This window comes from Balaenoptera acutorostrata, chromosome 20 (assembly GCF_949987535.1).
Source record: "Balaenoptera acutorostrata chromosome 20, mBalAcu1.1, whole genome shotgun sequence".
Taxonomy (NCBI): domain Eukaryota; kingdom Metazoa; phylum Chordata; class Mammalia; order Artiodactyla; family Balaenopteridae; genus Balaenoptera; species Balaenoptera acutorostrata.
The window spans coordinates 50,309,349-50,336,573 of record NC_080083.1 but is presented as its reverse complement, the minus strand read 5'-3'; the positions used below and the strand labels follow the sequence as shown (position 1 = coordinate 50,336,573).

Below are 27,225 nucleotides of genomic sequence, written 5' to 3'. Positions count from 1 at the left end.
GTACAACATAAAAGCCATCAGTTACAAGGAGCTGGATTCAAATTGGGCTTCTAGCAGATGGAACAAATCAAGCTCACCTACCTAGATGGCTAAACCCTTTTTACTACTGTTCACAGAAAAGACACTTAAGATTTCTATGTATCCTTGACAAGTCAAGTTCTAAATTACTTTGCCCCTCTTTTTAAAATTTTTAAAAAGATGGCAGAAATAAGGGTTCCTGAGAAGACCAGATAGGACATTTGCATCTCAAAGGTACAGGCAAGTTCCTCCTAGGATGACTTTGTTTCCCCTTTGTTTAATATTTACAAGCCTCTTAAAATAAATAGGGAAGGTTTGGGGAGTGTGGGCTTTGGATTATTTTTGGAGCCACGCCTCTGGTCCTGTAAAGACTACATTTGTAAAACAAGGACAGTTTCGTTTTCTTTTTCAAAGAATTGGGTGGTTACCTCAATGATATTGAAGGACTGACATACCCATTCACCTCTGTAGGAAACTTTTATTTTTCCTTATTTAGCTTAGGGGAGAAGCCCTCTTCCAAAATTCCTTTTGGGCTCTGAATATCAGCTATGGTCAGTTTGGTCAGACCAGTGGCCTCCTATTTTGGTAATCTACTTACAAACATCTTTCAGGATCTTCCCTAGGTTTAAGAAATTTGTTACCTTATGTTTAGACACTATATAACCCTTTTTACTTAATAATCACCGGTTGGATATCTTTGGCCAAGCCCAGAACCTCAATATTCCACATTCCAGGGTCTACTAAGGCTTCTATTTTAGCTTCAGATTTTATCTGTTTCTTTTTGCTTTTTGTTAGAACCATTTGGTGATGAGGGTGGTTCCCTTGCCCCTCAAGAAACAGAGTGGCCCCTAACTTAGTTCATAAATCTCTTCCCATTAAACGGATGGGACAGTCAGGCACAAACAGAAAGGAATGTAAAAACAGCTGGCCATTGATCTTGCACAAAAGGGGTTCCAGGAAAGTGTGCCCCTGTCTCTTCCCTGACAACTCCATTAAGTATTCCTTATGATTGCTAAGGTTTCCAATCCTTTGGGTTAAGACGGAGAAGGTTGCACCAGTGTCTGTAAGAAATTCTATCAAGTGGCCTGCCACATCAGTGACCACCGAGGCATGACATTAGTTATGTAGATGGTGTCTCTAGGCAGAGCCACTTCCGGCCTTGGGCCCCTTCAGTCTTCTGATTGCAAAACCGTCAATGGCCGAGGGGCCGCCGTTGCTCTCTGGCATCTGGGGCATTCCCTCTTCCAGTGCCCTGGCTGTTTGCAAAGGGCACATTGATCACAATCCTCCCTCCATTGCCTTTGTCCACACAGGGTACACTGGCCTTGTGGGCCTTGTGGTCTGCCAGGGCCAGATTGGCCCAGAAAAGCCGCTTCCCCTTTGGTGGTCTTTGAGCAGACAAAGCCACTGCAATCATGTGGGCCTTTTGCATATTTCTCTGGGTGCGTTCAGGCTTTTTGGCCATATCCCTATTACTGAAAACCTAATAAGCCAATTGGAACAAATCATTCATTGATTGGAGTCTGAGGACCAGCAGTTGCTTTCTGAGTTTTGTGCCTGATGTCTGGGGCAGACTGGGCTATGAAATGCATAGCCAAAAGGGCCTGTACCCCAGGGGAGGAGGGATCCACGTTCATTCGGGATCCATGGCCTTGTAGGGTGAGTCAGTTTAAATGTCCTTTGTGTCCTTCCTAGAGTTATCCCTCCCGAGCTACACATGCCTTAAATTCCTTTTGGGTTCCATTGCCTAGATACAAGGCCATGAAAATTTGAACATAGGGTACTTCACTCCATTTTAAATTTCCTAACTCATATTGTGACCAAACCTGATTACATAACGTACTAAGTTTTTTTCCTTTTAATTCCTGTTGTCCAAATCTTTCCCGACCCCAGAGTATATGGCCCAGAGGAGTATTGGTTAGGATTGATGCAGCCCTGACCCATTTCAGACAAGCCCGAGGTGACGTCTCTAACTCCTGAGCTATCCAAAATTCCACTCTAAGTCAAAATCCACCACGCAATTCAGTCAAGATTTGCACTTACAGCTTTAGATGCTATCCCTTCCAAGGTAGTCTCCCAACCAGGTGTTAGTTCCCCAGAAGTCGCAAAGAGATGGCACAGAAGACGTCCCCAACAGTGTTGATGATGAACAGGAGTTGGTCTAGCTATAAGCTGGGAATAAAGGGTCAGCACTTGTGAGGGTCAGAGGGAGGGGAGTAAAAGCAATAAAAAGTACACCTTGGTGGTCACACAGATCTTCTGGGGTTAACAGAAGAAAGAAAGACATAGAGCAGGAATGAACAAGAATACAAGAATGTAGGAGAAAAACCTCAGGGTCAAGGAGACGAGTATAGAGATTAATAATTCTGTCCTGGACCTGCTGTTGGATGTACATAAGTATACGGGGTTGACCCGCCAGTCAAAAATGAGCAGACATTGGCAGAGCATCTTCCCCAGTATGGATGGCTTGCAGCATCCCACGGGCCTCTTTAGGACCAAGAGCTGACTCTCAACATTTTCTTACCTTATCACTGTCCCTTCGTGGTCGCCAGCTGAAACTGTGCACCTCAGATGGGGACTTGAACCCATGTGGCCGGGACTCAAACCTGGCCAAAACCCAGATTGGGACTTGAATCCATGTGACTGGGACTCAAACCCAGCCAAAACCCTGATTGGGACTCGAACCCTTGTGGCTGGGGCTCGAACCTGGCCAAAACCCAGAATGGGACTCGAACCCACACAGCCGGAACTCGAACCCAGCCAAAAACCCACAGTCTTCCAACTGAGATCACACACCTGGTTTGAGGACTTAATGAAGCTCAGGTTCTTGATGTCTCATCGCAGAAAGAATTCAGTGAGAGATAAAGTGATAGGTAAGAAGTGGATTTATTTAGAGAGAAACACACTCCACAGACAGAGTGTGGGCCACCTCAGAAGGTGAGAAAGGCACCAGGGTATGGGGTTGTCAGTTTTTATAGGGGTGGGTAATTTCATAGGCTAATGAGTGGGAGGAGTATTCCAGCTATTTCAGGAAGGGCCGGGGATTTCCAGGAGTTGGGCCACTGCCCACTTTTTGATCCTTATGGTCAGTCTTGGAACTGTCACGGTGCCTGTGGGTGTGTCATTTAGCTTGCTGATGTGAGTGTATACTAAGGCTCAAGGTCTGGTGCAGTCGACTTGTCCGCCATCTTGGACCCATTTGGTTCCAATCAGTTTATGTCATGTCCTCGGGCTATGTCATTCTTTCAAGGGTTGTGCCCTGCCCCCTTCTCTCCTGTTTCAGAACCAGGACAGTCCCATTTAACCTGGGACAAGTTGACCAGCTGTCACTGATATGTTCCGTTCCATGTGAAGTAAAGAAGTAAGAAACAAAACAATTTGAAAAGTCTGTCTTTGGTAGGCATGGACAAAGGTTTTGGGGAAATGTGGTATCATTCCACGTCAGCACGTTTTCTAATTCCTTAAAGGTTTTAGAATTTTGTCTTTTTCCTCAGTGTCCCTAAAGCCTGAGCCATGGTGAGATGGTCTTGGGAGGTTTAGTCTCGGCCACTGGACCAAGAGGACGTGATTCAAGTCATGCCACCTTTCCAGAAGAGAGGTTCTTGTTTGATGCCAGGTAGTGAGTTTGAATGACAGGCTTCTCCTTGGAATTGTAGGCAGTATACATCACGAAAGGGACAGCAGCAGTGGGGTCTAATTTAATTCCATTTTCCTTTGCAGCCCTGATAAATTATTGCTGCAGGGAAAAACGAATTTTACTTTCTCAGACAAAAACGATTTGAATGTTGAATGTGCTCCAGGGAAGTCAGGGGCTAGGAGAAGGTCTCCAGTGGGCTTAAAAATATTTAAATGGCATATCACAGAATTTGTTCCAACGCCTCCTGTGCCTGGCCTGGTAAATGGATTATACCAGAAGGGCCTCCTTTCCAGACTGTTCAGAAGTCACATAAAATCATATCAGCCATCTTGGCTAAATGTTATGTGTTTTCAGGCGTCTCGTTGGAAAAGGTATTTGATTATAGTGCTGCATACTCTGCATACATTGGTGGATGAAGCAGCTAAGATAAAGATACTAGAGCCTGGCGTCGTGACCACTTACAAATAGGACAAGTTTCAACATGAGTGGAAAATGGCCAGTGTTTGTCATCTTCCTTCCAGAAAATGATGGTTGCTTAGGGATGTGGTTCTGCTGGGAGACTTTTTAAATGGCAGAGGGATTGAGTTATGGAGGGAGGAAGACTCGGGCCCCAAAGTGGTATCAAGAGGAGGCTGGTGAATCTGGGAAGGGGTGCAGTGTAGACGGAACACCTCCCCCACTAAAGAACAGTGGGGAAAGGGCTCTAGTGCTTGTAAGGAGACATAAGTACTTTGTCTAAACTGAACAATGCCTAACTTACTTTGGGGAGATTCCACAAACCTGTTTCGGTCCCATTAAAAGCACAAGAAAACCACTTGTCTGTGAGTAGAATCCACACCTCCCTGTATGACCCTTTGGCATATCACTCTGGGGTGTGGTGGCAAACGGGAGGGCACCTGGGGGACGTTATGCTCGTGACCACTTCCCGCAAGCCAGCCCAACGCGACTTTCCCACTCTCAGCGTTGACCCCAGTTACCCTCCAACTTCAGTGACTGAAAGAATAAATCCTAGGCGAAAGCTGTAAAAACCCCTGTCGGGAAGCAGCCCCTTCCTTCTAAGCAGATTGAAGGGAAGGTAAATGAGCAGTTACTGCAGAGTGGAGTAATGATTTTATGGGAGTGAGAGATGATTTTATGGGAGTGAGACATTCTGCATTAGATCAGCAAGAAGAATTGTCCTGTGAATTATAAAACTGCTCCGTGTGCCCCTCACAGCACACCTGAGAGCAGTGGCCTCCATCTGACACTCACTCGGCTGCAGGGGCGGGGGCGGGGGGGCGGCTCAGATTTCCCCGTTTATTTTAACGCTGAGTATCGGCCTGGAGCTTTCTTTGGGTTAGGTCTGACCAGCCATCGAAAATATGTATTTGTCTTTTAAAAAGCAGGGACTGGATACTGTCAGAAATCAGAGAAACAATTTGGGAAGACATGCAAGGTGCACAGTATTTTACTGGCTCTGGATGTCATTTAAACCCCATGTCCAAGAGGGGTTTGGGGTTTGGGGTTCTTTTACCTTGATGTCCCCCCTCTCTTAGCTAGATCAGCTTGCAATTCACAACCGCTTCTTGATGTTCTTTATTGCCAACACGCAGCCCTCAGGAGCTGGGAGTCTGCGTCATCGCTCTGGGTGTGAGGTACTGCTAGACGTTGGTGTCCCAGACACTTAGCTGTAGGCACCAGCATAGGAAAGAAACAAAATGGTAGCATCTGGAAAGACAGAAACGCCACAGTAGAGTGCTGGGGGGGGAATAAAATCATGCAGCCATACTTCAGTAGTATGTCATTCTATATATTTAAATATAATATTTAAAGGAATTCTCTGGGCCTGCAGTAAGCTGTAGAGTTTGCCTCAGAAGGAAAACAGAACAAAGCAAAGCAAAACTTAATTAGTCCTTGGTTTACCAAGGGTCTTGGGACCTGTGCCCTTGGGTTTTCCTTGTTTTGAGAATGTTTTCTGCAAATGGCTGCCCGGGTGCCTGTTCAGAGGAATGACTGTCTTTGCATTATTTTCCTGGGACTGCAGCAACAAATGGCTGTGACCTGGGTGGCTTTAGACAACACACATTTATCCCCTCCCAGGGTGGAGGCCAAAAGTCTGAAATCACGGTATTGGCGGTGTTGGTTCTTTCTGGGGAACCAATCCGTTCTCTGCCTCTCTCCTGCCTTGTAGTGTCTATGGCCATCCTACATGTCCTAAATATGAACCGAGGACGATTTAACTATGGTAAAGACCAGGGAGGTGGGGACCGAGTGGCTGAAGAGAGAAGAGCGGAAATAGAAGTCCTCTGATTTCTCTAGCAGTCAGTTTCTCTGGAAAGATATGGTAGCAGGGTGAGGCCCTGGACAGACTCTAATTGTCTTTTTTTCTGTCTTTCTTTCATCTTAGCAAACTGCCTAGTTGGGCTAGAGCTGTTGTTCCCAAGATATTTTATGTTACAGAGAAGGCGTGGAACTATTATCCCTACACGATTACAGGTAAGTCCTTGTACACCCAGTATGTCGCATGCAAGGACACAGGAGGATTCAGATTTCACTGACTGAGGGTGGGTTATCCAACCAGGGACTGGTGGGAACGCTGTGATATCTCCCTGACCCTTTGCCTCCATACTTTCAGGTCAGCACTCTTCCTAGCAGGGGGTTGGGGGGCTTAAGCAAAACTATTCCATCTTCTTAAAGTGATTGTAGTAAATAACATATGGAGAAGAAAAGGGAAGCTCTTTTTAGTGACATTTCTAGAGATTTCGTGATCCTTATTTCTCCCTCTTTTCTCAGTAATACCCAAATAATGTTGAGTTGGGGTTTGTTCATAAACAAATTGTTTATTTTGACTTGTTTGCTTTACAAATGCCCCCCCCACCCCCGCAAAACAAAACCTGACTATAATTTATATAAAAGGTTCTGTTGGGTCTCTCTGCTCCAAACCACTTCCTTTGCAATAGGATAATATGAAAATCACTTTCTTCCTCACTTGTGGTAGAGTGATAATAACACTCAGTGTTGGTACTGAGCTAGACACTGGCCAAAAATTTAGAAGGTTTGGTTCCTGCCCTCGAACACATGAAAATTCAAGATCCCATTTGAATGTCATCCTAACAGGGTCTTCTTATTGGTTTTAAAAGCTGCTTTTCCACTTAAAAGATTTCCTTTGTGGTTAATGAAATGCTCTACTGGAATTATTAGTCTTTAATTCTGCTTTTCTAAGGCCAACTCTTTGGTTTTTAATTAGCCACAAACCTATAGGCTAATTGAATCTTGTCTTACACTCCTTATCTACCCAACCACAGAAGTATGTGAAAGAGTTTCGAGAGCAAACATAGAGACACTTAGTATTTATGAAAGTTGAATCCTCGGAAGGTTTCTTTACCACATTTTTAATAATTATAATTCAGCAATATTTATTAGTTCTGTGGTTTTATATTGCATATAAGTGTGGTCTAAATCATCCTTTTCTCTCTCTTTTTTCTTTTCCCTCTTGTCCAAATGAACATCTGGGACCAGAATACACAGTAAGTTTCACTTAATCATTTTAAAATATTCAGCCTAAGATCAGTGGAGTAATTGGAACTTCCCTTGTGCTTCTCATCTTATCAATGTAATAAAAAAAAAAAAAAGAGGAATAATTCAGAATCAGAAATATTTAAATGTAGGCTATTACATAGTTATATATAATGCAATAATTTGAATGTTCTCATTTGTTCAAGAGTATGAATGTTAATTTAAAATGCCTTTACATAATTAACTTTTGCTTGTATTTTTAAATAGCTTGACTGCTCTACTTGTGATAGTTCACTGTAAGAGAAGAACAGTTTCTAGCAATGTGGTATTAAAGAGATGATGGTAGTTATCAATGGAAGGTGGGGCTTTTCCTTATAGTCTGTGGCCTGATCCCTCATAGAAAGACCTTGAAACGAAAGGTCAAACTATTGACTTATGTTCAAACTATTTTACTCAGATTGGACAGTCTCGGTGGCTTGATAAAGTCGTTTAATTTCTACCTGTCCTAAGAGCCTGTAGAGTCATTACTTACACTAAAAAAAAAAAATGTCTATAAGGTCATTGTATTGTGGTATTTTCATTTGGATCATTTTCCCCAATGGCAAACAGGTCAAACTGTCATAAGAAGAAAATGGTTAACTGAGCTGTGATGGAGTTGAGTTTTTAGTCTTAATCAAAACAGCCAAAGAGGAGAGAGATGGTGAGAACTGCATGGAGAAAAATGATTCCTCATGTCCTTGGTATGAGCATGGTACATACGTGGCACATAGTAGATTCTCAATGAATAGTTATTGAATGACAGAAGGAATGCATGGGTCACAGGTAGATGGGTAGTCCCAACAGATACAAAAGTGTCACCTGCTTTGGGGTCAGGTAGGCCTGAATATCCTCTGGTTCTTACTAGCTAAAGTTCTTAAGTAAATGACCCAAAACTGCCAGTTCTTGAACTCATGCTGGTCCATTACTGTGTTCTCACCCATCCTTTGCAAAATGAAAGAAAAAAAAAAAAGTTTTTCATAAAATTAAATTTATTCCACTTAAAGGACTGTTGATAATTAGAACCCTCATTCTTGGGTATTAAAATGTCTTTTCTTTTATGAAATGAAGGAATATATATAGCACCCTCCCCAATGTCCCTATCTTTGGGGAAAAAAAGGCAGTTCTATGGCAAAATACAATTTTTACAATTTAGAAGTCAGAGAAACACTGTTCTAGAACAAGGAGCTTAACTTCTGTGAACCTAAGTTTCTTCATCTCTAAAATTGGGATAATCCCTTTTTCAGAGAGCTATTAGTAGTAGGATTCAATGATCTAACACAGGGATTAGGAGACTTTTTCTGTAAAGGGTCATATAGTAAATATTTTCTGCTTTGTGGGCCAAACAGTCTCTGTCTTTGAGAAAGCAGCCAGAGATGATATGTAGAGATATGGGCTTGGTCATGTTTACCCAGGCAGTAGGCTGCATTTGGCCCCCAGGCTATATAGTCTATCAACCCCTGATCTAATGTATGGAAAACTGTTAGCATGTTGCCTATAAATAGCAGGCAATTAAATGGTTCCCAGACAGCACTTCCCAGCCCTATCAACTGCACCGTCTTCAAGAGGAAGACTTAGGACTCTTTTGAATCCCACCTCCATTAACAGTCATGCAGATTAATTCCTTTTAAGCCTCCATTTCCTCATCTGTAAGAGGGGAAAATATGATAACTTTCTCGTGAGGCTGATATGAAGATTATATCAAATAATCCACATGAAATCTCAGCCTAGTCCTTGGTGCATGGTAAATCCTCAATAGTCATGGTAAATCCTTCGTTATTATTACATATCATACAGTGCTGGAAGCTGCCATCATTAAAATGGAAGTTCTATGGATGAATAAATGGGACTATATGTTGGTGCCCCTCAATGCAGACTGGGCTCGTTAGACTGGACGGTACTAATTTTCTAGGATTTAATTTGATTTTATTGATAGCTGATGTTACCCCATTTCCCACGTCTCCCAAAGCTTGTGCATGGACTTTTCATTTGAAATGTAATCCATAGTTGCAAGGCCAAGAGAATTCTTGTCCCTATAGCTATGCAAAGGCAGTTATTTGCTGCCTTAGAATTGGGTCACCTTGACTTGACCCAAAACTGATGGTACTTATTCTCCATAAATTCATGACACTACTGTGAAATATGGGGGTGATTAACAGAGAAATGAAGTCTGCAAAATGTTTAGTGGTATTGTGCTCATTTTTTAAGACTATGTATTAAAGTACTGAAAACAGAAGGCAACAGAATGGAAACCATGGTTCCTGACAAAGCAGTCCCCACAGGGACGCACCTCCCATGGAAGCCTTTCCCGCCAGTCTCCATCACCATGAACCCTGGTCTCTTGTGCCCACCTCTGTGCAGGCCATGGAGGATTTCTGAGGGGCTCGTAGCCTTTACTTCTGCCCAGCCTCTGCCCCACACTACTGCTGCAGTTCTAATCATACAGTTCAGACTTTTAAAGGGACACAAATTATTTCTGCTTGAGGAAATTTGGAGACAAAACATGAAGAAGTTAGAGTCGTATAGTCTCATACTCAGCCCCTTCTGACTCTTTAAGTATTACTTGATTTCTTCTAGGCCCTCATGTTTTTGGTCAATTCCTCCCTAATGTAATCCTTGGGGTAGTTCCCTAGAGCTGCCATAACAAAGTATCACAAATTGGGTGGCTTAAAACAACAGAAATTTATTGTCTTACAGTTCTGGAGGCTAAAAGTCTAAATCAAGTTGTCGGCGGGGCAATGCTGTCTCTGCAACCTGTAGGGAAGGAATCCCTCTTTGCCTCTTTCTAGCTTCTGGTGGCCTCTGGCATTCCGTGGCTTGTGGGAGCACCACTCCAGTCTCTGCCTCTGTTTTCACATAGCTGTCTTCCCTCTGTGTGTGTCTGTATCTTCACATGACATCCTCTTCACTGTGTCTCTCTCTTCTTCTTATAAGGACATCAGTCATATTGGATTAAGGACCTGCCTTATGCCAGTTTGACATCATCTTACCTAATTACATCTGTGACGACCCTAATTCCCAGTAAGATCACATTCTGAGGAACTGGGGTTAGGAATTCAACATATATTTAGTGGGGACCCAATTCAACCCATAACATCATCTTTCAATTTTAGGTTAACAGTAATTTATTACTGAGCACCAACAATGTGTAAAGCATTATGCTAGATGCTAGGCTTCATTAAGCAATGATCCCTGCCCTTTAGGAAGTCACATTCCAGTCAAAACCTGGGAGTCATCTGCAAGTCCTGGAGTTTTCTGGAGGCAAGATGGGACAGGCCATCACACAGCTCAGGGGACAGGCTGGCACTCAGACCTGGATGAGCTCTGAGCTGGGCTAACAGCAGAGGTTCAGACCAGAGGGCAGAATGAACGGCACTGGGCATCCAGCCAGAAAAGCGATTGCAATGTGAAAGGGAAGGCCCTGGCCCCTGCACTGGGGCCGTGAGCTTCAGAGACAGGACTAGAGTCCTCAAGAAGATGTACAGGTGAGAACAGGACACAGCCCTCCTACATAGGTTACTTGGTCATGAGATGCTGAGCTGATAAAGTTGCCAGCTTTAGCAAGTAAAAATACAGAATGTCCAATTAAGTTTGAATTTTCAGATTAACAGCAAGTAATTTTTAGTATAAGTATGTCTCAAAAATTGCATGGGCTATATTTATACTAAAAGAGGGCTCATCTCATGTTTTTTTCAATTTATTTTTTATTTATTTATTTTTGGTTGCGCTGGGTCTCGTTGCTGCGCGCAGGCTTTCTCTAGTTGCGGCGAGCAGGGGCTACTCTTCGTTGCGGTGCACGTGCTTCTCATTGCGGTGGCTTCTTTTGTTGCGGAGCACAGGCTCTAGGCGCACAGGCTTCAGTAGTTGTAGCACGCAGGCTCAGCAGTTGTGGCACAGGGAAGTCCCCTCATCTCATATTTTATCTGGCAAGCCTGTTGGGGGGAGGGGTGACAGTGGGGCAGAACTGGTCTCAGAGACTAATGTACAAAAATCAGGCTATAAGAACAGGGGCACATTGGTAGGCCAAGGGAAAGGGAGGAGAGAGAATTGTATAACTCAGGAAACTGTCCTGCAGTTGACATGCCACATTAACGGTGGGGCCAATCACATGATATGTCATAACTACATAAGTACTTCCTGCCTCAGTTAGGATTAGCTCAGGAAGTGAAATGGACTGAATGGGGCAGAGTAGGGGAAAATAAACTGAGAGCAGGTGAATACATAGCTGTCAGTATTTCAAGGAAGACCAGTGCTATGTGTTACAGTCGAAGTGCAAACAGAGGATTGTGCAAAGGAGAGAGAAATTCTGCCTGGGAGAATTGTGGGAATATTTCTTGGAGCAGGTGGGGTTTGAGCTGGACCTTGGGGAGAGTAGAACTCCCACCTGTAGATACCTGTTCTGTCTTAGGCTGCTTGGGCTGCATCACAAAACACCATAAACTGGGTGGCTTAAACAACAGACATTTATTTTTCACAGTTCTGGAGTCTAGGAAGTTCACAATCACGGTATCAGCTGGTTCATTTCCTGATGAGAGCTCTCTTCCTGGTTTGCTAACAGTCTTCTTGCTGTGTCCTCACATGGCAGAGAGAGAGCAAAAGCAAGCTCTCTGGTCCCTTCTTATAAGGGCACTAATCCCATCATGAGGGCCCCACCCTCATGACCTCATCTAAACCTCATTACCTCCCAAAGGCCCCATCTCCAAATACCATCACATTTGGGGGTTGGGGCTTCAACATATGAATGGAGGGGAACAAACATTCAGTCCACTGTGTGGTCATTCCAGGCTCAGTGGGCATGTGATGTTGCTGGATCCTGGCTGCCCAGACATGTGGAGGCCAGGTAGTGGTAGCTTTGAGTTTCAGGGCAAGGTCTGGATTTAATTTTCCATAGGGAAGCAACATTGTTCCCAGCTAGTCCACTTTTATTTTCCATCCCAAATATAGCACAGCTTTTCTTTCCATCTCCCCAGTGAGGACCTCTGGGTTTTTTTCTCTCTGGCTGCAGGTGCACACTTTCAGGCCTGCAGTGTTCGTTTTGAAGCTGCCTCCCTCCTCCTGACTAGGACTCAGCCGTGTTCTCACGCTCTCTACCCGGGAGGAAGAGCCCACTCTTCTCTCTGACTACAGGGTCTGCTCCCAGGATTTAGGACAGAGGCTTTCAATTGTCTTCATCTTTTCCCCTGTTTTGAATGCTTTTTCACTGGGCTCTTTCTTTATCCACTGACCCTTTAATCCTAAATACCTCTTCTTGATGTCATTCCAAGCCCCATATTTCCTATCTGTGCCCGAAAGCAAAACTTCCCCAAAGCCAAATTCCCAACTGGGGTCACCATACTCCACCCTCCCTCAGGGAGGCAGAGGGGCTCAATAATACTCCGGACAGGTGTCTTTTCTCATAGGATTAGTCCAGAGCATTGTATGTCTATTCCTAGGATCCCCTGGGTCTTATTTCTGACTGTCCAGCTTATTACTGAGACCTCACGCTGCCCTCATTTGTGAGAAAATCCAGCTAAGGGAACTTTCTCTTCAGGGTCATCTAGGGCTTCAGTGTTATCACAGTTATTAAGACGTAAAAGCTTTTTCATCACTGTGAGTGACTGTGTGTGTTTAGGATTATGTGGAAATGCCATTTGCCCAGGAAGTGGAAAAAAATATCTTTAGCTCGGTTATAGGAAAAAAAAATCTTAATTGTACAGTAAACAAAGAACAACACAACAGCTATTTTCCAGAGGACAGACCATCTAACCAGTTCTTCAAAACCTGCCAGTTCTTCTGAAGTTTATAAAGTCACAGAGGAAGGTGCCCAAGGAGACTGGCTGCTTTCCAAAGTCGCCGATTTTGTTTTTCTAGGGCTAAAAAAAGGCCTCACTGGAGTATGAATATAGCTCAGCAGCATCAGTTCAAACTCAGTAGTAATGAAGGGGGGAAGAAAAGGCTTTTCTTCTCATTTGTAAGAAATTGAAAACTCAAGCTATTATAAGTCGATAGCAGTGACCTAGAATATACAGTTGCTGTATATATTTTGCTGCCATGAGCACCCACTCCACCAAAACATCTTTTAATATGAATCCGCAGAAGAGGTGATGACAAATGGAGAGCACCTTTCTGTTAGTTGGAAGGGCTAGCTGTTCCCCAAAGATAGTAGTGGGCTGTCCAGTGCTACCCAACATTTTAATTATTTAGTTGAAAGAGGTAGAAAAAGTCAACTGTAAGAAACCAGGGAGTAGGAAATGACTCTTGCATGAGACCCTCAGATGGTACTGAGCCACAGTGAGAGATGCGGTTGTTCAGTGTTGGGTTAGTCCAGCTGGGGAAGAAAGTCGGGCTGCTCACAATTGAGTCGTCAGTAACCCAAGGTGAACTCAGGTTATCTTCCCAGGAGTGGCACTAGGGAGATAGAGGTATTTTTCTGAAAGCAGCTAACTATCCTGGATAGGAATTTCACTTTCAATCTTGACCTCATCAGCTTCCCTGATAATAGGAAGAGCTGATGGGTGCTGTGTGTACAGACCGACCTCCATTCCTCTCAGGCCTCTCGTCCTTCTTAAGCTCCCCCTCCCCCACCTTCCACTGCGTCCCAGCCAAGGGTAGTAGAAACCCCTAAATTGCATAACCAGGAAATAGTTACAAGCCTAGGGCAAATACATTATTACACCTGAACTCTAGGAGTGGTCTTGTTTGGAAGGAAATTAGAAGCCAATCTGGCCATCTCAGCTGCTATGTGAGCTAAGATAGAATGGAGGTCCCTAAATATTCCTTTTTTGGCATCATGGAGATGGGGTAATGATGGGAGTTAGGTCTCTGCATCACAGTTAACCCTGAGTATCCGGGGCAGTATGTAATTTGGGGGTGGAGGGGGCAACGGAAGTATCCCTTCTTAGAAATGGGGCTATATGAGCTGGGACCTGTTAGGGACCAGGCCATAGAAACAGTCTTCCAGCTGGGGATGCTGGATGAGCAAGGCGCAGGCCATCCTCCCAGAGAAGGTGGTGAAGTCAGGTGAGTCATGGGTCATGGCATGAGGCTGGTGTCATAGAGTCAGAACAACCAAGTTCAGAAGTCTTCCAGGTTCAAGAAAACTTAGACAGAAACAGTCTGGAACCATTTATAACTATCACTAAGATGGTTCATAGCCAGTTAAGTAAAGGAAACACCGGGTTATACTGATTTTAACATATTTTGTTATTGTAGAATAACAGTATCGTTTTGAATCTCCAAAAGGAGGCTGTAGTATGCAACACTTCCCACACTCTGTCCATGAGACCTTGGATTTTGCAAAGCCAGTCTTCTAAAACTTAGGGATGCTCCAGAAGCTTCTCTCAGGGTCAGAGCTATTACGTGACCACTAAATAGGCCAGTGGACCAATTCTATTTCAGTAAATGTTACTTTTCTCCTAAATTTTAGTGGGCTAATGTGTTGCCTGAAGATTACTATGACTCAAATACCAGAGTTTTTTTGGAAGAACTCCCAACTGTAATGATTTTTTTTTTTTTTTTTTTAAGAATCAGGTGACATAGAACCTGCAAGTTCTTTTCAAGCAAAGTCAATTCTGTTAGACCAAACAGCCAAGGCAGCAGTACATGGGGATGACAGTGAGCTTATGCATTCTGATTTATTTCAGTTTAGAAAATGAACTTCGTTGCATGGGTGAACCAGTTACAAACAAGCTTATTCGCCGAAGTGCCTTTGTCCTTATGCAGGGCTAGGACTTGTCTCCACATCTCAGCAACCCAATTGATTGCTGCCTGGGGAAGACTTTGGAACAGACAGTGTTGTTTGTCCGATTTATCCCAGTTCCATTTGCTCTAGCTGTTCCCAAGCTCTTCTTTGTACATCAAAGAAAATTAATTCAGCCATTTTGGTGGGGGGGAGAGCAGAAGCTAAAATATGCTTCTCTACCATAACGTAGCTTTTAAAGTTATTTGCATTTTTTAAAAATTGTAGTATAGTTGATTTACAATGTTGTGTTAGTTTCAGGTGTACAGCAAAATGATTCAGTTATACATATATATGTATATTTGTTTTCAGATTCTTTTCCATTATAGGTTATTACAAGATATTGAATGTAGTTCGCTGTGCTATACGTAGGACCTTGTTGTTTATCTTTTTTTTTTTAATTTAATTTATTTATTTTTGGCTGCATTGGGTCTTCGTTGCTGCGTGTGGGCTTTCTCTACTTGTGGCAAGCAGAGGCTACTCTTTGCTGTGGTGTGCGGGCTTCTCATTGCGGTGGCTTCTCTTGTTGTGGAGCACGGGCTCTAGGCGCGTGGGCTTCAGTAGTTGTGGCACGCAGGCTCAGTAGTTGTGGCTCACAGGCTCTAGAGCACAGGCTCCGTAGTTGTGGTGCACAGGCTTAGCTGCTCTGCGGCATGCGGGATCTTCCCGGAGCAGGGATTGAACCCGTGTCCCCTGCATTGGCAGGTGGACTCCCAACCACTGCACCACCAGGGAAGCCCTTATCTATTTTATATATACTATTGTGTATCTGTTAATCCCAAACTCCTAATTTATCCTCTCCCGCCCCACCTTTCCCTTTTGGTAACCCTAAGTTTGTTTTCTATGTCTGTGAGTCTGTTTCTGTTTTGTAAATAAGTTCATTTGTATCTTTTTTTACATTCCACATATAAGCGATACCATTGTGATATTTGTCTTTCTCTGACTTACTTCACTTAGTATGATAATCTCTAGGTTCATGTTTGCATCTTTTTAAACACCGCTAAGAATGACTTTGCAGAGGACAATCACCAAAGAAAAAAATATTTGTTTAAAGGCATTTTCAATAGAAGATTTCCCTAAGAAGTACTCCTTTCCTTCTTTTCTATTTTCTACTTGTACTGAAAATTAGATTTCTCTTCTACAATTTATTGATACCTACGGAGTTGTGTTCAGTTCAAGTTGGTGAGATCAGAGTAATACAACCTGGAAGATTTTGTAGGGCAGCTTTCTTTCTGCAAAAATAAAATAAAATACATATAAATATGGATATACTGAAATAGTACATTTCAGTGATTAAATAAAGTGAATGCAAGTTGCCCCCATGCCTTTCAACTTTTCTAGTCACTAAGATACTCAGAACTACATGATAGTATGTATTTAAGTGAGGAATTTGCCCAGTTGGTTAAGAGGGGTGATTCTTACCATTTTTACGTGAGAAGGCTTGTAATCTGGAAGTTTCCTGCCTGGCCATATGCCAGCCTATATTTGGGGAGTCACTGATTCATTCCAATCTCTCTTATTTACATGCAGTTCTTTTTCATTTGACGTATTCCACCTGCTCTTTCACTCCTTGTCCTGCCTCTGTCGTGTGTAGCTATTGGTATTCACAAGCATCCTGTGCTTATTTCTGCCTTGGCAGGTCCAGCTCTAGATTGGATGAGCCTGAATTTAGTTTCCCTCCTCAATTTTCATGGAAGCGCCAGTAGCAAACAATGCCCCATTGAGAAAACATACTTTCATTCATGCATTTGCTCCTTCTCCCTCCTGGCCTCGCTTCTCCAGTGAGTGGCTGTTACTCAGCATGTCAGAAGAGGGACGAGGCTTCATCAATGGAGGAACTAATGAGTGAACAGAAGCCTCAGTGTAGGGTGCAGGCTGGTGAGAAGCAGCGGAGAGGCTGTCATTCATTTCCTCACTGTGGGCTGGAATACAAACAGCTGTTTCCTGCTGTATTTCCATGCTCTGCCTTCTACACACTGCCTTCCTCTCACCCTCCCCCACTTCTCTTTCAGGCCCCACCGCTCCTCTTGGCCACATTTTTCTTCCGATGCAGCCTATATTTGGGAAATCACTCTCTGATTCATCCTCATCTTTATTATTTACATGTGATTCCTTTTTGCCTTCTCTTTGCTTTAAAATTCTTCCACTTTTTTTCTCCACTTGGGTTCCTCATCTCATTTTTCTGGACCGATCTTCTTTGCAATTTTTTTCCAACTATCCTGTCTCTAGGACCACCCACCCAGATGTATAAAATCATATGTGACCCTCGGAACCCAGAACAGCCAAGGAAGCCCAAATATCTCCCCTTCTTTCCTTTGCATCTTTCCCTGCAGGATGACTGAGATTCTGAGTAGATGCGGGACAACCAGACATACACCTTCTTGAAACTGTTGTGTCTATTGAAGATTTTCTATGCACAAAAGAGTATATATATATTACCTTCCAACTATGGGGCAAACTTTCTGTCCAAATGGAAGGATAAGATTTTTCTGATGAAGAATAAAGAAAGTCGAAAGGTACTTTAAAACCTAGGTTGTCTACTGCCTCTACATACAGGTTCACCGCCCACAGTCTCCTGGTTTACCAACAGCACAGGCTCCAGCCCCAGAGTCCTAGACGGTAATACATCCTCAACTCTACACCTGTTTCACCAGGTTCACTGGAACATTCTGGATGCAAGTCTTCTGTTGGTGACAGGAGGAAGCATTTGCAAATCCAGTTTTATTAAGGATCCCATCTCAAGCTGAAATTCCCTGTATGGCTTTGGAGTGCATTTAATATGATAATATAGAATATAGTACCAGGGAATCGATGTCTTCAGTGGGGTTCCATTAGAGAGAAGGTCAAGTCTATATAGAGTTTTATGTTCATTGATAGGAAGGAACACATGTTGCTTGCAGTCAGAACAAGATGGTCAGAGAGGAATGCATTGAATTCCAGATAAAAGCTAAAAGGAAATGATCTTTTTTTTTTTTTAATGTTTATTTATTTATTTGGCCGCGCTGGGTCTTAATTGTGGCACGCGGGATCTTCGTTGCCGCACGCGGGATCTTCGTTGCCGCATGCGGGCTCTTAGTTGCGGCCTGCGGGATCTAGTTCCCTAACCAGGGATCGAACCCGGCCCCCCTGCATTGGGAGCACGGAGTCTTAATCACTGTACCACCAGGGAAGTCCTAAAAGGAAATGATCTTTTAAAAGCCTATAAATACATCATCTGCCCCAAGCCAGCTTCTCAACTCTTCCATTTAATTTTCTTGACTCCAAGCCTCCTTGTAAAGTGTTGCTCTCAGACATGGAAGGATTCCGGCTGCTAACAAGAAATAAAGCATTGAATTATTGGGCTCAATCAGCAGTTTTCAAACTTTTCTTCTTTGGTCCAGGAAGTTCCATGGACATGCCTCACTGGCCACCACAACCCTGCATAACATTTTATTTGTTTTTCTTGTTTTGTTTTTTTAAAAACAAAACATTTTACCATTTTATTTTATTTTACTTATTTATTTTATAAATTTATTTATTTATTCATTTATTTTTGGCTGCACTGGGTCTTTGTTGCTGTGCGCAGGCTGTCTCTAGTTGCAGAGAACGGGAGCTACTCTTCGTTGCAGTGCGCAGGCTTCTCATTGTGGTGGCTTCTCTTGTTGCAGAGCATGGGCTCTAGGCACATGGGCTTCAGTAGTTGTGGCACGTGGGCTCCTTAGTTGCGGCACACGGGCTCCCCAGTTGTGACACTCAGACTCCTCAGTTGTGGCATGAGAACTCTTAGTTGCGGCATGCGTGTGAGATCTAGTTCCCTGACCAGGGATCAAACACCTGGGCCCCCTGCATTGGGAGTGCAGAGTCTTATCCACTGTGCCACCAGGGAAGTCCCGTGAATTTCTTAAATGAATATTTCCCCAATTTATCTTTCGGGTACCTCCTGTTTTTCCTTCTTTGGGCCTGTTTAAAAGAGGCACATCTCTCATTGAATGGATGCACATGGACATATTTTCTCTGCTCTCAGTGGCCACAGGACATACTGAGGGGCCTTAGCCACCATCACCCCCAACTGAGCACTCAAATCCACTGGAAACACTTGTGTGCTTTCCTAATACTCAGCAGGCAGCAGGATGTGGAGTCATGAGCTTGAACTCAGAGCCAGACAGCCTGAGTCGAATCCATCCCAGCTCTATCATGTAAATGTTATGATTTGGGGCATGCTACGCAACCTTTCCCTGCCTTTGTTTCCTCATCTGTAAAATGGGGGTAACAGTAGTATATCCCTCATAGAGTTATATGAGGGTTATGGAGTTAATAGATTAATTATTATATACCACATACTTGGAAGAGTGCCTGATGATAGTTAGTACAGTATACATACTATTGTCATTTTTACCTCAGTATTGAGTCATGTTTGTGTGTCTCAGTTGGACGTGAGGAATGGTTACCTGGGATCATCATTTTGACCCAAAGGTATTTCAGAACTTTCTGGGACTAAGAAACACTGGGCAATTATAAGTGCTTCAAGGATGTGGAGAACCTGGCACCCTCAGACACTACTGGTGGGAATGCAAAATGGTAGAGCCACTTTGGAAAACCATCTTGCAGTTCCTCAAAAAGTTAAATGTAGAGGTACCATATGACCAGCAATTCCACTCTAAGTGTATACCCAAGAGAAATAAAAACATATGTTCACACAAAAACATCTACAAGAATGTCCATGGCAGCATTATTCATAATAGCCAAAAACTGGAAGCAAATGTCCATCACTTGATGAATGGGTAAGTTAAATATGGTATATCCATACAATGGAATATTATTCTGCCATAAAAAAAGGATGCTAAGTGAGAGAATCCAAACACAAAAGACCACATATTATATGATTCCATTTGTATGAAATGTCCAGAATAGACAAATCAGAGACAGAAAGTAGCTTAGTGGTTGCTTCAGGCATGGGGTAAGGGGGAGGTGGGAGTGAGTGTCAGTGGGCACAGGGCTTCTGTTCAGGGTGATGAAATGTTTTAAACTCAGATCGTGGTGATGGCTGCACAACTCTGTGAACAGATTAAGAAACATTGATCTGTACACTTGAAATGGGTGAATAATATGGGATGTGAATAACATTATTTTAAAAAGAAAAGAAAAATCAAGTTCTAGGTTCAGGTGTGGGCTCTGGGACTCCACCAACTTTCTGAAAGCAAGTCATTAGGAGAGGAGCCTGGGATCTGTTTTTAACAAGCCCACCAGATGAAGCATCATTAAGTAAGTTTTTGAAAAATACTGTTAGAATATGATTTTTACTTTACTGGTATGGGGAGGGATTAGTACCCTTTAGCTTACAGTTTTCACCATGTGCTGGGTGCTATGGCGGGTATAGTATGACAATAATGATGATCATCAAAGTGGATGGTGCAGTTCTTCCAGAAGTTTCGCCACTGCATGTTTTTGAAGTGCAGAGCCCCCAGAGAGCCTCAGGCTTGTCTCCCTGGCCCGTTCTCTGCAGCCACATTCCCCTCTCCCCCTAGGCAGGTGTGGAAACTGCAGCCAGCACCACCCAGAAACTGACTATGAAATTCCCAGTGCACTTGCACCTTTCTCTTTAAGACTTGCTTACATTCAGTTTCCTTCTCTTAAGTGTTTCTTATTGCCATAGCAACCCTAATCAATCACTGGACTAAAAATATCTCTTTCATTTTTCCAAAGCATGGCTGTAGTGAATTGAAAATTCAGCTCTGCCATGTATTTTGCATATGCTACTTTCCTTTCCCAACACTGAACCTGGGTGTGCCTGTGTCTGGAAATTATTCTTGCAGGGGCCCAGGTACTTCACTCGTCTTTCCTGGCATTCTTCTTCCCGACTGCAGATTCTCCCATCACTTCCAATACATACAAGTACACGTATTTCATGTTCAACAGAGAACATTGCTTCTCTGCACATTCAGTTTTAGGTGCTGGAGATTTCACAGGTACCCGATGATCACTTTGCAATAAGAGGTTCATTCCAGTGGATAACATTGTGTTTGAAAGGCAAATTAAAGATGCTCAGATACTGGCTACAAAGGAAGCTGGTCCTGGCAGGGAGCAGATGAAAGCAGTACTAGTGAGACTCTTCTGGCTTGGGAGGATCTAAGCTAGAAAATCAAAGAGGAGATGATAGGAGATCTTTGGCCTTTTTTATCTGATTTCTCCATGATACCAGTGTTATTTTTAGAGGGTTAGGGACAAAATAAACCCTGGGTGTAATAAAGTGAATATTTGTTATGAGTCTCCTGGCCAAGCTGCTTTTCTAGTTAACAAGAGAGAGAAAAAGATTTTTCATGAGAGAGAAGGTTCCAGATCTTGAATGGGCCCAGGGGAGGAAGGAGGGCAGGGAGGGGCCGAAATGACTCATGATGTCCCCCAGCCTCCGGGGGATGAGGACATTTCATGGCCCCTCTCCCTGCTTCATTGCACTGCTCTGGAGTCACTGCCCCAACCCTCCGCCTGTCAGCAGGCTCATCTCATGGGACCCCCTGCGGTTCCCAAATGTTGTTTTTTGATGCTACTTCTTAACTTTTCTGAGCCTCGGTTTTTAAAATAAGGCCGAGTGAACCAACAGGCACAAAGCCTTTAGATCTCGGAAAGAAGAAAGTTCACCGAGATTCTGGTAGTATTCTTGTTTCCCTACGTGTAGTTGGCAGGGGATCAAGGAAATCTGAGAAGAGGTGAGGGGAGAGGGCCCCTGTGCAGAAAGAGGAGCTGCTAGGCCTTTAGGTAAAGGAGGACAGTAAGAGGATGGACCTGGAAGATGTGATGACACGTCCCCAAAACACAGCAGGTCAGGGGTCACAGCAAGGCTGGAGGAACCCAAGCCTGCTTTGTGGCTTGGCCACCATCCATGTCATGGGAAGGACCAATCAGGTGTTGTGTTGCCACCACTTCAGCAAACCCACAACCTCCCAAGACATCCTTGCACATACACAGTGGAAGGGTCCCCCTACAGACATACCAGCTCTATTTACTCTCCATATAGTCTGTGGGATTTCATGGGGAGGGGTACAACGGGGTGGGCCAACATTTCTCTAGTATCTGTTCAGCCAGATACTGCCTGGCCTTGGACATTTGTTACCTCACCCCACAGCTGTGAGGTTGGTATTGTATCCATTTTACAGATGAGAAAACTGAAGCTCAGGGTGATTAAGGAATTTGCCCAAAGTCTCAGTTTGTGTGAAAAGAAGCTGGCGTTTGAATTAAAGGCTGTTTCACTCCAAAACCTGCCTTCTTTCTACTGAACAACCCTACTTGTTCCCTGTGGGCTAGGTGCACACTGCTGCATCTGGACACCAGTCAATGGCAAGTTTTGTGGCATCAGTTCCTAGTAAATATCGCCCTGGGCAATAAGTAGTGGCCATTGACAAAGTGGATGACATCACAGGTGGAACAACTAAGAGTACAGATTTCCCGTCCCATTTCCCTAGATATGTTCAAACCTCAAAGTCAGTGATACTTTACTCAGATGAGAACCAAATGGGTGATTTGGCAGGGAAGCAATGGTTGGATTCTTGAGGTTTGGTGTTATATTGGTTTTCTATTGCTATATAATAAATTTCCCACAAACTTAGTTACTTAAAACATCACACATTCATTTTCTCAGAGTTTCCACTGGGGCTCAGGTTAGCTGTGTCCTTGGTTCAGAGTCTCAGTCAGGTTGAAATCAAGGTCTCAGCCACGGTTCCAATCTCATCTGAGGCTCAGGGTCCTCTTCCAAGCTCTCTGGTTGTTGGCAGGATTCTGTTCCTTGCGGTTGTAGGACTGAAGTTTGGTTTTCTAGTTCGCTGGCCTCCAGGGGTCGCTCTTGGCTCCTAGAGGCCTCCCTCAGGTTCTAGCCACGTGGCCCTCTCAGGATATGGCAGCTTACTTCCTCAAAATCAACCTGCTTCTTCTAAAAAGAAGTCTTATATAATGTAACATAATCTGATCACCTTTGTAATCTAATCAGAAGAGCAACTATCCCATCATATTCACAGGTCTTGTCTACACTTAAGGGGAGGGATTATATAAAGCGTGCAAGATTATACCAGGGGCTGGGAATCTTGGGGACCATCTTAGAATTCTGTCTACCTTGGGTATTTTAAATTTATTTATCTATTTTTGGCTGCATTGGGTCTTTGTTGCTGTGCGGGCTTTCTCTAGTTGTGGCGAGTGGCGGCTACTCTTCGTTGCGGTGCGCAGCCTTCTCATTGCGGTGGCTTCTCTTGTTGTGGAGCACGGGCTCTAGGCACGCGGGCTTCAGTAGTTGTGACACACGGGCTCAGTGGTTGTGGCTCTCGGCCTCTAGAGCGCAGGCTCAGTAGTTGTGGTGCACGGGCTTAGTTGCTCCGTGGCATGTGGGATCTTCCCAGACCAGGGATCAAACCCGTGACCCCTGCATTGGCTGGCGGATTCTTAACCACTGAGCCACCAGGGAGATCCCTACCTTGGGTATTTTAGTCTTTCCTCCATGTGGCTATGGGCCAAATGGAACTTTAAGCATTCAGTGTTCCCAAATGACATGGAGAGCATAAGAGTCCTCTGAATCCCTTGGACAGCTTCCAGTTTTAGCCAGTGGGTGACACTCCTGATGTCTCTCTTCTTGCATCATGTAACAGTTTGATTGTGTCAGGATTCCCAACTTTTTTTCTGCTCCTACACTCTGACAGTTCCCTTAGTGATATGGAACCCCCCTCACCCTAGGAAATGTGTCAGAATCTTTAGGGGCTGGCATATATTTTGAGAAAGTCCAGGGTTGGAAGGTGGGGTGCTCCCTTCTCCACCCCCTGGATATTTGAGAATGACTAGGTTAGGTGGTATCTTCCCAGCTGGAGCAAAGCCCTTTGTCACAGAAAGCAGATTTGAGCAAATTGAAATTAAAGTAGATGCTCTGATGCCTGAATAACTGGAGGGAAAGTGACTTAAGCCATTCCTAATGGTAGTGGGGAGTAGGGGAGGGAGCCTCGTGTTGGAATAGTATTGGAGCTTAACGAGAGTTGGTGAGCCAGACACATAGACAACTCATTGTGATGATGGAAAAGGAGATAGTGCTGTGACAAAGGAACAAACAGAATGCTATGTGCATACAAGGGATAATCATTCTGAAGTGGTTTGAGATGGCTGATGGGTAAAATTTAGGAAGGAAATGTCAGGCTGGGGGAACTGTAGGCATAAAAGCATGGTAGCCAGAAGTGTTCCAGGGAATGGAAAGCGGTCTTCTGTGACTGGCCATGGGATGAATACAGGGCAAAGCCGGAAAGAAGATTCGGGTCAGATACAGAAGACTCCAGGTCTTCCCCTTAAGGAGAGAAACTGAGTCAGCAGAACTTGGGGGTTCACTGGATGTGATGGGTAAGTGTAGTGGATGAAATAATGTCCCCCTCAATATTCGTGTCCACTGGAACCTCAAGTGTGACCTTATTTGGAAGTAGGGTCTTTGCAGGTGTAATTACTTAAGGACCTTGAGATGAGAGATGAAATCACACTGGATTTAAGGTGGGCTAAATCCAATAACTTGTCTTACAAGAAGAGGACACAGAGACACACGGAGGGAAGAAGGTGAATGGAGACAGAGGCAGAGATTGGAGTTGCAGCCACAGACCAGGGAGCACCTGGGACCACCAGAAGCTGGAAGAGGCAAGGAAGGATGCTTCCCTAGAGCCTTCAGAGGGAGCACGACATTGCCAACACCTTGATTTCAGACTTACGGCCTCCAGGACTGTGAGAGGTTACATTTCTGGTGTTTTAAGCCACATTCGTGGTAATTTGACAGCCCTGGGAAACTCGTGCAGTGCAGAAGAACATTCGAGTTCAGTACGGACCATTCAAGTTTGGTGGGCCTAGAGGACCCTTGTTGGGGACAGCCAGTGGGCAACTGGACATGTGAGAAGGGCAGTTGGGGTGAAAGATGTCAGTTTGGGAGGATTCATAAAAAAGGGTCATGGAAAAGTCAGGAGCAGATGAGATCACTTAGTGCAAGAAAATAGGGTGGAGGGCAGAACCTCAGGGACCACCTTCATTGAAGGAATGGAGGAGGGAAGAGAAGGCTGGGAAGGAGCTGCTGTCGTAGGAGGAATTGCTTTGTCACACAGAACAGTGTAGAGAGCCCTACAGGGCGTGGATGAAGAATCAGTTGCTGCTTTGGAAATTCTTTGATCATCAGTCATTTCCATACCATATTGCACTGGTTGAGAAAAAAATGGTAGGAGATGAAAAAGTAGAGCCAGCATGCATAGACTGTTCTTTTAATAGAGTTTGATTGTGAAGACTAGGAGGAATGGGATTGGTTGTAGATTGAGGAAGAAACATAACTGAGGGAACTTGATGCTTGTTTGTTTTTTAAGAATATGACACTTTGGGGACTTCCCTGGTGGTTCAGTGGTTAAGACTCCACGCTCCCAATGCAGGGGGCCCGGCTTTGATCCCTGGTCAGGGAACTAGATCATGCATGCCACAACTAAAAAGATCCCACACGCTGCAACTAAAGATTCCCACATGCCGCAACTAAAAGATCCCACACACGGCAACTAAGGCCCAGCACAGCCAAAGAGAGAGAGGGAGGGAGGGAGGAGGGAAGGAAGGAAGGAAGAAAGGAAGAAAGAAAGAATGTGATGCTTTTTGTTATATTTTTAGGCAGTAGAAAGGAAGCAGGGAGAAGATGCAAATAATCAGTGAAACAAGTTTCCAGAGAAGAGACTTACATATATTTTTAACCCTGCACCTATTCTGTGCCAGGCACTGTGCTGGGTTTACCTGAATGATCTCATTTATCTTCTCAGCATGCCTACAGAGTAGAGAAGGATAGTCCCCATTCTGTAAATGAGGAAACAGGCTGGGGATGGGAAAATAATTTGCCCAAGTTGATACATCTCAAGTCTGATGACTCCTATGTCTCAGTTCTGATCATTATATTATTTTTCCGTTGGGATAATGAAGGCAGCATCTTTCTCTGATTCATGAAGAATAAGAAGCATCATAAAGGAATAAGCAGGACTTCACTGGTGGTGCAGTGGTTAAGAATCCGCCTGCCAGTGCAGGGGACACAGGGTCGAGCCCTGGTCCGGGAAGATCCCACATGCCACGGAGCAACTAAGCCCGTGCGCCACAACTACTGAGCCTGCGCTCTAGAGCCCGCAAGCCACAACTACTGAGCCTGCGCTCTAGAGCCCGCAAGCCACAACTACTGAGCCTGCATGTGTAGAGCCTGTGCTCCACAACAAGAGAAGCCACCACCCTGAGAAGCTCGTGCACTGCAGCAGAGTAGCACCCGTTCGCCACAACTAGAGAAACCCGCGTGCAGCAACGAAGACCCAACACAGCCAAAAATAAAATAAATTAAATAAATAAATTTTAAAAAAATAAAGGAATAAGCAGAAGATTTGCGACAATGGAAGAGAAGGAAGTTGTAGGTGTTTCTGTCACGTGGTCTGTGTCTTCGTTAAACTATGCATCAAAATTATCAACTGCGAGGGAGGAAGAGTGAAACCAGGCGTGGGGTCTTGAGAAGGGAAGGGGGTTTAAGATAACCTTGGTGGTGAGATACAGTAGGGAGCCAGCCAGGGAGAAAGGAAAAAAGCCTTGCCTAACAGTTCAGACTCGACTAGGATTAGAGGGCTGGATTTTTAGGGAAGCTAACCTGCTTGGGGTAAGCAGGAGTTTATCTCAAGATGGATAAAAAGATTCTGGCCAGAAAGATTTTAGTGATAGCACTAAAAATGCCCCAAGCCAGAGATACTTCTGATTTTAACATGAGACAGCACACACTCCAAGGCTCCGAGAACCAGCCATCAGATATCCCAAGGGGATTATCAGTCCCAAACCACTGCTGAAGGAGACAGCACTGACCAGCCTGGAGCTGGCCTAGCTGACCCAGGTCTGCCCACTTGCCTTGCAGAAACCAGGTGCACTTCTAGCCTCTGGCAGGGTTGCCATTCTGACATGAAAATAACCTAAGTCCTTGACTCAAAAATAACAACATCTGTTAACTTGCATAAGAGTTTTGCATTTTGTATTTGGGTTTAATACCCAAATGCTAAAATTCATTTGTTTGACCTTAGTTAAGTGGTTTAGAGATTCAACCGATAAAAACTCCTTGCGGGGTTCCACTCTGATGCACCCAGACCCACCTCCCCACCCTGGATAGCTCTGTTCTCTCGCCACCTGGTACCGTGCACACGTTGGATTTAGCCTCATGAATTACGGGTTAAAAAGGACAAATCGGTTCACCTGAAGCTTGTTATTTTTAAAAGGGTCTCTGTAGGTGCGTGTCCTCAAGTTCACTTGTTGATTGAGAGCTCTACCGTGGGGCTCTGAGCCGCTCCATCTTGATTCATTA

At 44.2% G+C, this 27,225-nt stretch overlaps 1 protein-coding gene across 1 annotated transcript in view; it reads left to right on the top strand.

Annotated features, from left to right (window-relative positions):
• PITPNC1 (phosphatidylinositol transfer protein cytoplasmic 1) overlaps positions 1-27,225 on the top strand; it is a 258,228-nt gene that overhangs the window by 140,548 nt on the left and 90,455 nt on the right. Inside the window, exons 3-4 of the mRNA XM_028167335.2 lie at positions 6,042-6,130; positions 7,154-7,161. Coding sequence (XP_028023136.2) covers positions 6,042-6,130; positions 7,154-7,161 — 97 coding nt within the window. The remainder of the gene's footprint in view (positions 1-6,041; positions 6,131-7,153; positions 7,162-27,225) is intronic.